General features: G+C 38.8%; 1 protein-coding gene across 2 annotated transcripts in view; it reads left to right on the top strand.

The window, feature by feature from the left end:
• Nucleotides 1–3615: 3615 nt before the first annotated feature.
• Reph (Regulator of eph expression) overlaps nucleotides 3616–10805 on the top strand; it is a 456933-nt gene continuing 449743 nt past the window's right edge. Inside the window, exons 1-2 of one of the 2 annotated variants that reach the window (XM_067153458.2) lie at nucleotides 3616–4090; nucleotides 4465–4528. In XM_067153458.2, coding sequence (XP_067009559.1) covers nucleotides 4022–4090; nucleotides 4465–4528 — 133 coding nt within the window. In that variant the 5' untranslated portion in view covers nucleotides 3616–4021. Of the gene's footprint in view, nucleotides 4091–4232; nucleotides 4377–4464; nucleotides 4529–10805 lie in introns of those variants that run through there. The other variant, XM_067153459.2, reaches the window with a different exon arrangement.

Genomic DNA, 10805 nt, shown 5'->3' with positions numbered 1-10805 from the left:
GAACTGACCTCCTTCTTGCAAGATACTGTACTCTTGATCGCAACTGCGAGCTCACTGCATTAGCTTTATTGCACCTTGATTCAATGTTAAAATTGAATAATTGATAATTGATTCAATCTCACTTCCTATACTACCATCCTGGGAAAACACACATTCTAAGTGGTCTATAATGATCTACCTGTTCCAACTTTGTATCCCCAATCTGACATTAATATCTCTTGGATTTCTTGCCTATTGACATCAATTTAGTCTTGGAAACGCTAATTTTCATACCGTCCTCATTGCACCTATTTTCAAGTTCCAAGACATTAGACTGCAGGCTTTCGGCACAGTCTGCTATTAAGACCAAATCGTCAACATAGGCCAAAGTGCTTACCACATTTTCATCTAAATGAATCCCTCCCTGCCACTTTTCAGCAGATGATCCACGTAAATTATGAACAACAAAGGTGAAATATTATAGCCTTTTCTAACTTCTGTAAGTACCTTGAACCAAGAACTCATTCTACCATCAATTGTTACTGCAGCCCAATTGTCAACATAAATGCCCTTGATTGATTTTAATAATCTAGCATTACAACTATAGCCCTCCAATACGGCGAACATCTTTTCCCTCGGTACTGTGTCATATGCCTTCTCTAGATCTACGAAACAACAGAGTAGCTGTCTATTCCTCTCTTAGCATTTTTCAATTACCTGGCGCATACTGAAAATCTTATCCTGACAGCCCCTCTGTGGTCTGAAACCACACTGGTTTACATCCAACTTACTCTCAACTATTGATCACAAATACAATAATAATAATAATAATAATAATAATAATAATAATAATAATAATAATAATAATAATAATAATAATGCATTTAAGCCCAAATCTCACGATTGAAATAGTCTAAAGACTTAACGATCTTCAATGTTTTTAACATTACGCAATCGATGAAATTCAATTACGGTTTCCTTCTAGCAACCTTATTTTTGATACAGGCCAAAGGCAGGCATTTATATAAGTGGAAGCACGTGCTTCCCCTGGTGCACCGTCACTGCACTGTCCCACATAGCAGGCTTGCAGTGGTGTCTCAACGGCGCACTAGCGACAGCATCTTGGAAAGGTGTAGCATTCCAACTGATGAGCCCACTGCTACACTGGGGCGAAACGCTGGGAATTTCACGAATGAAGAAACAGCCTAAAGAATTAATGAGCTTAAAAGTTTTTAACATTACGCAATCGATGCAATTAAATTATGGTTTCCTTCTAGGAACCTTATTTTTCGAGTAATAATAACAGACCTGATAGACAGGCTGAGTGGCTGAGACGGTTAAGGCGCTGGCTTTCTGAGGCCAGGTTCGCAGGTTCGAACCTTACTCTGTCCAGTGATATTTGAAGGTGCTGAAATACGCCAGGCCCGTGGCGGTAGATTTACCGGCACGTAAAAGAACTTCCGCGGAACAAAATTCCAGCACCTCGGCGTCTCTGAAATGCGTAAAAGTAGTTTGTAGAGCGTAAAATTAAGAACATTTATTAGTAGTTATATTTCACTATGATGACGATATCAGCAGTCGCCTAAAACTTCAAGATTGCTCGGAAAGAGTGGAGCCACTCCCTCTGTACACTAACGAGTTCACCAACGTCAAGGTACTAAGCTTCTTAAAATAACCATCTGATCTTCACCATAGGTAGGCCTAGAGTCTCTTTCGGGATTTTTCCTCAATCCTTATTTGCTTACTGTCAAGAGCAATGGGTAATTACTGTCATTTTAATTCACTGACGTAGTCCTTTAATGTGCATGAAAGAAATTTGAGTCGAAGAATTAGTGTGAAATTCATTTGCAAAAATTATTTATGAAAGATTTCGTACCCTGCTCACCATCTCCTCTTCATTAATTGTGTTAATCTGGCGTGAATCTGAGTCCATAGAAGAGTTGACTAGTATTGTCATCAGTAACCAAGCCATGAATATTAAGATGCTTGCTTGTAACGGTCCAACACATTTCAACCCCACTGCCTAACAAGGGATTTACATTTAAATAACAACCTTCTCTTTTCAACCACGCCCCCCACCCCCACCCCCACCCCCACCCCCACCCCCACCCCCACCCCCACCCCCACCCCAACCCCCACTCTCTTCGCACTTTCTTCCTCTCTGTACCTGTAAAGGGGTTGCTGCCAGTAAGAACATTTCAAATGCAAGATCGTAATGAACTGCTTTCCATTGCATGAATCAATTTACATGGCGACAATCTCTTGTTTTTCAACTGAAAGGACTTTTCTGCGCAGAGCTCGACAAGTGCTGCTTCTATGTGGGCGAGCTAGGAACTACAAGCAGAAATCTTTAATGCACCTCTCCAGCGTTTTCTGTCTTTCTCTCAAAAAAGTCTTTTGTGGCTAAAATCCAAAGATAATTACCGTGTGAATTGTTCGTCATTTGTGCTTTTAACGGAGATGAGATGGCTTCTATAGAGAAATTCAGAGAGAAATTACAGACAATGTGCCACCCAGAAATATGTTCATTCTTTCACATTAATGAGCATACGGGGCATTATTTGCGAATGTGTTAAACTATTTTTAATTATCTTGTGATAATTTTCAGATTTGACTGAGTGCCAGAAATAAATAATGTGAACTTGAGTATTTTAAAAAAATACGTAGAATAACTTCATTGGTTTGTGATGTCGGGAACCTGAAAGAATAGAAAATATACTTTATCTCTCTTGTTTGCCGTGAGAATCGAGATAATGCTTTTAGTTTTTTGATTAAAAATGTTCTGTAAAAAACGGACGGGAAAGGATCAAATGTGTTGATTTTCAGCGTATTACTCTGTTCTGTGTCTTTGCTTAGAAGAAATTGCGTAGAACATTTGATCCTAGCTTCATTGTTTACTACGAAAGAGCGGTCAAGTCAGCTAGTCATTTTGAAACTAGTAGGAATTAATAGTATCGATTATGACGTCTTAATTTCAACAGAGTATTTATAAACAGACCAATCCGAAGTGAAACTGAAAACATGTCATTCATGACCGCAGATCGGCAGAGATGGTGAAGTTATCAATCGCAGACTAGGTTTCATTGTGTTGCGGGCTCGGAGCATCTGTTTTGCTGGCAAGACTCACCTTCGACGAAGCGCCCTCCGTCTTCAAGGAGGAGAGCACGCACTCGTTTTCATTCACAAGTCATAGGGGGCCTTCTCCCTGAGTTTATCCCCACTCTCCACATATCGTGCTGCTCCCCTCTTCCGAACATTGCATTGACGATAGCCAATCACAGAGCGGTAGCGTTTACTCCTAGTGGGCGAGTCCATTTTCATCAATGAGCAGTAGGGTAAGGGTATTAATAAATGCACAATAAGATTGATAAATGTCAGACGTATTTTGACGAATTCTGCTGATTTTACAGAAAATATGTCTTAATTATCCATATATTACATAATTTAATGAGAGAATATACCGTAATAATTGTGTAAAGTTTGAGTAAGCAGTGGGATATTCCCTCAATTTGGGCCCGGCTAGTGTATGCCGAACACCGGCCTCCCCGTCTCCCGGCGCCGAAATGGACTCGCCCAGCCACTCCAGTTCAGCTGACTACGTACTCTTGTACGATCCAACCGTAGTAAGATGACGGGGGTGTCGGTGTAGTGAGTGCTGAGCTTGCGAGGCTCACGGACGTTCGTTCGCTGTGGCGGATCAGTTCGGTCTTTGTAACGGGCGGCCGGTTTGAAGCTTGTCGCCATGCCGTGTCGAAACAAAGCGAATACATCATGAGCGTGTGAAAACTCACTTTTTCTGTATTCATCCTATTATTATATACATTATAAGTAACTACTGAGTGCATTTTTTAACAAAATAAACAGCGGAAGTTGTGCGAGTGAGACCTGTTCTTCAGTGAACAGGGGCTCCGGGCAGAAATTTTTTTTGTTACACTGGAACAGTCAATAGACACTCGTGTATATATTCCATTTACACACCCCGCAAATCGGATCCCTTTTCCTCCCCAAAAGGACGTATATTCTTGCCCCGGCTTTGTGAAATATGCTCAAGTTTCTTACTCACAAACTAAGGACGCATTCTCTGAATGAAGAGCACCCGCATCAGGATAAGGTAGGCTTTTGTACTGGAAATATTCTGTTATTCTATGGAGCTAATTATTGGTCTCTTAAATCCATTCTCCCCCCACCGGTCACCTTCCTTGAAGGTCATACCAGGGGGCCTAGGTTCTGGTTGGTTATAGCTAAGATGGCTGCCGTGTTCAGCTGGAAAGTAGAACAAAGAGCTCGATAGTTGGAGGTGTTTCTTGTGCCATTGGTAGCTGCTAGAACTTATGGCAAGCGGTTTAGAGGTGAAACCGAGCCTCTACTACGAATTGCACAAACTATTTTCTTGCTAGGTTGCGATCTTACCCAAACATTAACGATTTTGTGAGAGTGCGAACACTAGGGAAAAGATGGCTGACCATAGGATTGTATTTGTTTCAGGCACAAGACGACGATCACGACTCAGGCACGGAATCCGACGGGGATACAGAAGATCCTGAAAGCAGTGAGTAACCTATTCACATTGTTTTGTTTTTGAAATTCATGTGTAACGTTGTCATTTCATCTGTCTAATGTTGCTATTCTCTATCAGCATGCCATACTTGCATTCCAGTGTCACTATTACCTTATTCAAAAATATCTTCCCTTAATTATTGTTATTGTTTATGCCACTTTGACATTAGGTGGAATATACGAGCTTGTTTGTTAAACCTCTCAACGAATCACTTGGAATTGTGCCTCTATTGATCATTTACTGAGAGGTCACCGAATAGCCTACCTATCATGACTGTATAATAAATTTCCTGTTGTTAAATTCATTTGCCATAGTTGATTAGTTGTGCATTACTATATTTATTGGATTTTTAACTCCGTTTATGGCATCTGCAGTGAAGTACTTGAAACTATGTTCACGGTAATTGTAAAAAGTATGGCATTGTCAAGCCCTATCTTTTCAATAATATCCACTCCAACGTTGTAAATAATAAAATTAATACTTATAACTTCATTTTTAAAATATATATGCCACTTTCTTTGTTTGCTAACTGTAGCAGGCCGGAAGTTATTTTCCCTAATTTCATTAGCCATTTTTGTACAGTTTCTGCTGCAGTATTGTAAGTTAGTTGCTTGTATGGCCTGTCAGATTTTAGTGTTTTTTTAACAGCTGATTGTTCATTTTCATTCACTTCCTAATCTCGAATTTTCGACCACAAAAGTAGCTCTTCACTATAAATGTTTAAACTGTAGGCTATGCAAATTCATCCTTTGCATATTATAATAATGTTATATACCAGCGTAAAAACTGATAATTACGGCAATATATTTAAATGGGGATCTAATAAGAGCGTGTTAAAGGACGTTAAAAAATACTAGTGTAAATCGAATTAGATATCTTACGAAATGCCTGAATATTGAAAAGAATTTAAATTGGTACCAATTAAAATGTTTTTGTCATCTATTCCATTTGCTAGAGCAAGTACTGATGAACTTGTTCTGTGAACATTTGACAAAAATTACAGCATTGTGTTGATTATTCTAACTTGAATTCCTCTTTCTCATTCATAAATTAGTTAAATCTACGTAGGTTAAATCTTAAACTCATCAGATATTCCTGTGTGTTGCCTCCTTTGTCTTCCTGTACTCTAAAACTTCCTGGAATGTATTGTTGCTGATATAATGCAGTTTAAATCTGAATTATTGTTACGAGTGTTTAGAAAATAACCATATTGTTCGTGTTTAGGTTAATAATCGTTATTTTAGTTTAAAGTGAAACAAAGGTCTTTGTCCAGTGACCTGCGCTCGAATAGATCAATAGTGCGCTGGTAGAGGAACAAAGCCGGCAGATCTGTTGGTATGTTGGTAAATAAAACTGGTTGGACATCCCATCGAATAGACTTAAGCTGTGAATATTTTGGTTATTAATTGCTTGACTCGTTGAGAATCCGAATGATGTGTTGAATATCGTATTCGGCTAGTATTCGCTGAGATTGAGGATATGTATATGAATAAGATATTCATTCTGCAGGTGATTCTGTAGTTTAATTTTGTCCCAATGAAGGGCTTTTAAAAGGCTAACTTAGATATTCATCCAGAGTGATTGCTGGTAATGAAGAGTGGTTTTCGGAATTCAGAAAAGTGCTCCATCAAGGTTTCTTTGAACATTATCGATATAATACAAAGTGTGACTGTTTTGTTGCAAATATTTTATATTGTCTGCATTTTCCTTCCATGCAGAAGGCAAAATAATGATACTTAGCAATAATAATAATAATAATAATAATAATAATAGAGAAATTATTTATCTATTTCAAAAGCGAAAGCGATTAATGTTTGAAAAGAGGGGGGATAAGGTCCTAAATTTAAAATGTTATGTGGGCCATTTCAAGAATTTCGGCTGAGAATTCTCGAAGGATGGCATTTTATTACGGAGAAATGTAATTCAGGTGAAGTGAAAGTAATGCAGTAACTGTGATGTGCTGCGTGAAAAGGAAATTAATTCATTTCCTTAACTTTCCGTTCACATTCGCGTAGAAAACTTTTTATTGAAATGGATTGATGGGTGGACAAATTGAAGGTAAAGGCACTAAATAATTTATGCAGATGTTTATTAACACTGAGATATGAGTGTGTATTGTTGACAATTTAAGAGTTGAGCATGATACTTGAAACTGCGACGACATAAGCCGTAAATGGCTTTCAGGATGAATGTGAGGCAGGGGTAATTTTTTCGGGTTTTAATGGACTCATTCGAGGAACGTAAGACTAGTAAGGGTTAGATATAAAATGCTGTTTAGTTCAACCATTTTACAATAATTGTGCGCGAGCCCCTAAAAATTCCATGCAAGAGGTAGAAAAAGCTTTAATTTCTGTCGTCTTTTCTTTGTGTCCTCTCATGACAGGGGAGATATCATTACTGCTCTGAACAAAGGACTTGCAATTTTCACTGCATCGAATGTCTCCCTCCACATTCCTGAGTGAAAACGTACGTTCACAGGTTAAGAGCAAGTAGTTGCTTGGAGCAGCTCATTGATCGGACGGGGGATATTTAGACGTGGCATCTGAAAGGATGTTCCTCGACCTCTTTAGCCGTGTGTGTATCTTGATTGAAGTTGAGTAAAATATTGTGAGCTTGTGATGCACAACGCAGTATTAATATAGCATAAGAATTCCTGACTAAACTATTATGAAGCAAGACCTGAATAATTTTAACAGTTTTCATTAATCTTGTGTAGACTACGTATTTTATAACTATGAAACAAACTATTTTCTTGCTAGGTTGCGATCTTGCCCAAACATTAGCGATTTTGTGAGTGTGCCAACACTTTTACGTTTGTTTTATTGTCCGACTTCACTCGTACCATTGTAGATGAACTTCCATACTGTCAACGGATTAAGCGCGGATATTATTGTATTCATATTCTCGGTGCGTAACTATTTAGTTTGTGTTTATAATTATTATTACTGTTATTTTATTCTAACAAACTATTATTTGCTCTAATAGTGTTTAAAATGCACAGTAGATAAACGTCACATGCCCCTAATATATAATTAGCCTTAATAATTGTTTATTTATGAGAAGTGTGACCACGGCACAATACACGCATACACTGTACGGCTATTGATAACGCTGTTCGTGTGTCGCTTTTGACCTTTAGGTCCTCCGAAAAAAAGTGTATTTTTCATTAAAAGTTCATTTCTATCAGTCATCGACATCATAGAGGGATAAAGTGTATGTGGAATTCCTCTGGATTCCTTGAAAATCACTTCAGAATGCCAAGAGGGGATCTTAACCTCAGTTCAGATCAAAGCTTCCCGAAAAAGAATTCTGAAAAAAAAAAAAACCCACCTTAAAACCTCTTCCACAAGGCCAGTGCTTTGAGCATAAATCTACTTCAAAAATTTATGAAGAGGCCTAAGGCATTAAAATGAAGTCATGAGTATTTCAGTATTTATAAAATACATGCAATTTTTATAAATAAATTTATAAGTGAAATTACATAATCGAGTAGTAACTTATGTGTTAAATATTCTTCAAAGTTATGTAATTAGTGATATGTCATAACATATGGGGATATGCCGCAAAAATAAATCTCCTGAATTATTTTATTTTTTTAATTTTTACTTTTGAAAAATGGCACGTTTGTAATCTGAACTTACTGAAATTACATCCGTTATTTTTATTCTACGACCGCCGGGCTGAGTGGCTCAGGAGGTTGAGGCGCTGGCCTTCTGTCCCCAGCTTGGCAGGTTCGGTCTGGCTCAGTCCGGTGGTATTTGGAGGTGCTCTCAAATACGTCAGCCTCGTGTCGGTAGATATACTGGCACGTAAAAGAACTCCTGCGGGAGTAAATTTCGGCACCTCGGCGTCTCCGAAAACCGTAAAAGTAGTTAGTGGGACGTAAAAGTAAATAACATTATTATTCTCCTACGACCGATTCAGTGACTATATTACTTTGCTAACAACTGCAACACTAGTATTGTTAATTATACTATTATTATTATTATTATTATTATTAAGCAAGTTTTCATTCCGTACTCTGAGGGGTTCGGCGGGTCTGTTGTTTTAGACGGTAACGCAGTCTCTCAGGCGAAGGAGATTTGGATTGGTGAAGGTAAGGTGGTTGGCGGTCGTGGCAGACGCGTCATCAGAAATCAAAAGAATCCGTTTCTAGTCTCCTCTTAATAGGATATGAACCGGGCGAGTTGGCTGTGCGCGTAGAGGCGCGCGGCTGTGAGCTTGCATCCGGGAGATAGTAGGTTCGAATCCCACTATCGGCAGCCCTGAAGATGGTTTTCCGTGGTTTCCCATTTTCACACCAGGCAAATGCTGGGGCTGTACCTTAATTAAGGCCACGGCCGCTTCCTTCCAACTCCTAGGCCTTTCCTATCCCATCGTCGCCATAAGACCTATCTGTGTCGGTGCGACGTAAAGCCCCTAGCAAAAAAAAAAAAAAAAGATATGAGGTCGGCCCCGTCTAGCCGATAAATCTATCATATATTACTATCGCTTATTGAGAACTGTCAGCTACAGGTTTTACTGTAGTGTCAGTTTAGTAGTTAACTCAAAAATGAGTTTTAAAAAATGATTTGTTTGAACACACTCGCACACCACAGATTAGCAGAAAATACGGAATCTGACCTAGGCGTCCCTCCCGTTATTTGTGAATCCTCAGTTGCTACCAACCACAGGCCTTCAACATCTTCGATTCCTGGCTGTGCCAGAGGTTCTTTAACAGCACCCATAGAAAAAGAATACAAGTATCATGCTCAAATTAGTTGGAAGGAGTTGGTAAATACTGGAACAGAAATAAGAGGGCTATGTATTTATAGGCGGATTGGTCAATAACTGAATTAGCCTTTTTAATAGAGTTTATGAATTGAATCGGATGGTAAACCTAAAACAATCTTCAACATAATTTATTTCGAAGTGCAGGATCTTTCATTAGACTCGGGTGTGCCTATCTACGTTTAATTTGAAGGGTTCTGTTATTAAATACGTAAATTACCCCATAGTCGTTTATCCATAATCAGAACGGTGAGCTCTTCTGCGTCTATGCCTTTTACCTTGAAATCATTAAATACAGAGTCTATAATCTCCCGGGTTTCCCTCTACTGCTTTTAAACTCCATGGCCGAGTCCATTCGTCTCCTCGGTAGACTATCTTTCCGTAGTCACCTCACACGACCCCACCACCGAAGCCGGTTTATATGTACAGCTTCATCCACGGATCTCATTCCTAACGTAGCCTTTATCTCCTACGATTCTTCCCACCTCCTGTTTTTACCATCAATCATTCTCACAACTTTCATGTATTTCACTTCTAATTTGTGAATAAGATATCGTGAGTACAGCAAAGTCGGTCTGAAAACAGACTGATGTACTGATATTTTCTTCTAAGAAATAGCTTCTTTCTTACAGATATTGTTGATCACAACTGCGAGCTGCATTAGCTTGGCTGCACCTTGATTCAGTTTCACTTAGTTCTAGTTCCAAATTCCGTATTCAGTCCTCTTAGATTTCATCCCTACTGACGCCACTCTTAAGTCTTGGAAATGCTCATTTTTATTTCAAACTCTCTGCACCTTTTTTCTATCTCCAGTGTATTAAATTGCAGACTTTCAGCACAATCTGCCATTTACGACATCGTCAGCTTAGGCCAAACTGCTTAGTATTCTTCCATCTTACTGAATCCATCCCTACTGTTTTATACCTTTCAACAAGTGATTCATGCCATCAAGATCCCTTGTCATTACTTTGAACCAAGAAACAGTTGTTGTTATTGTTGTCTGAGTCATCAGTCCATAGACTGGTTTGATGCAGCCTTCCATGCCACCCTATCCTGTGCTAACCTTTGCATTTCTACATAACTGCTGCATACTACATATGTTCTAATCTGCTTGTCATATTCATATATTTGTCTACCCCTACCGATCTTACCGTCTACACTTCCCTCATAAACCAACTGCTCAAGTCCTGGGTATCTTAAGATGTCCTATCATTCTATCTCCTCTTCTGGTCAAATTTAGCCATATCGATCCCCTCTCACCACTTCGATTCAGTATTCTCTTTATCTGTGATTCTATCTATCCATCTCACCTTCAGCATTCTTCTGTAACACCACATTTCAAAAGCTTCTATTCTTTCTTTCTGAGCTAGTTACCCATGTTTCACTTCATACAATGCCACACTTCGGACAAAAGTCTTCAAAAACATCTTTTTAATTCCCATATCACTGTTCGAAGTGAGCAAAATGAAATGAAATGGCATATGGCTTTTAGTGCCGG

Source organism: Anabrus simplex, chromosome 9 (assembly GCF_040414725.1).
Source record: "Anabrus simplex isolate iqAnaSimp1 chromosome 9, ASM4041472v1, whole genome shotgun sequence".
Lineage (NCBI taxonomy): Eukaryota > Metazoa > Arthropoda > Insecta > Orthoptera > Tettigoniidae > Anabrus > Anabrus simplex.
Note: the sequence above shows the minus strand (reverse complement) of the source record. Positions and strands in the feature narration are given on the sequence as shown.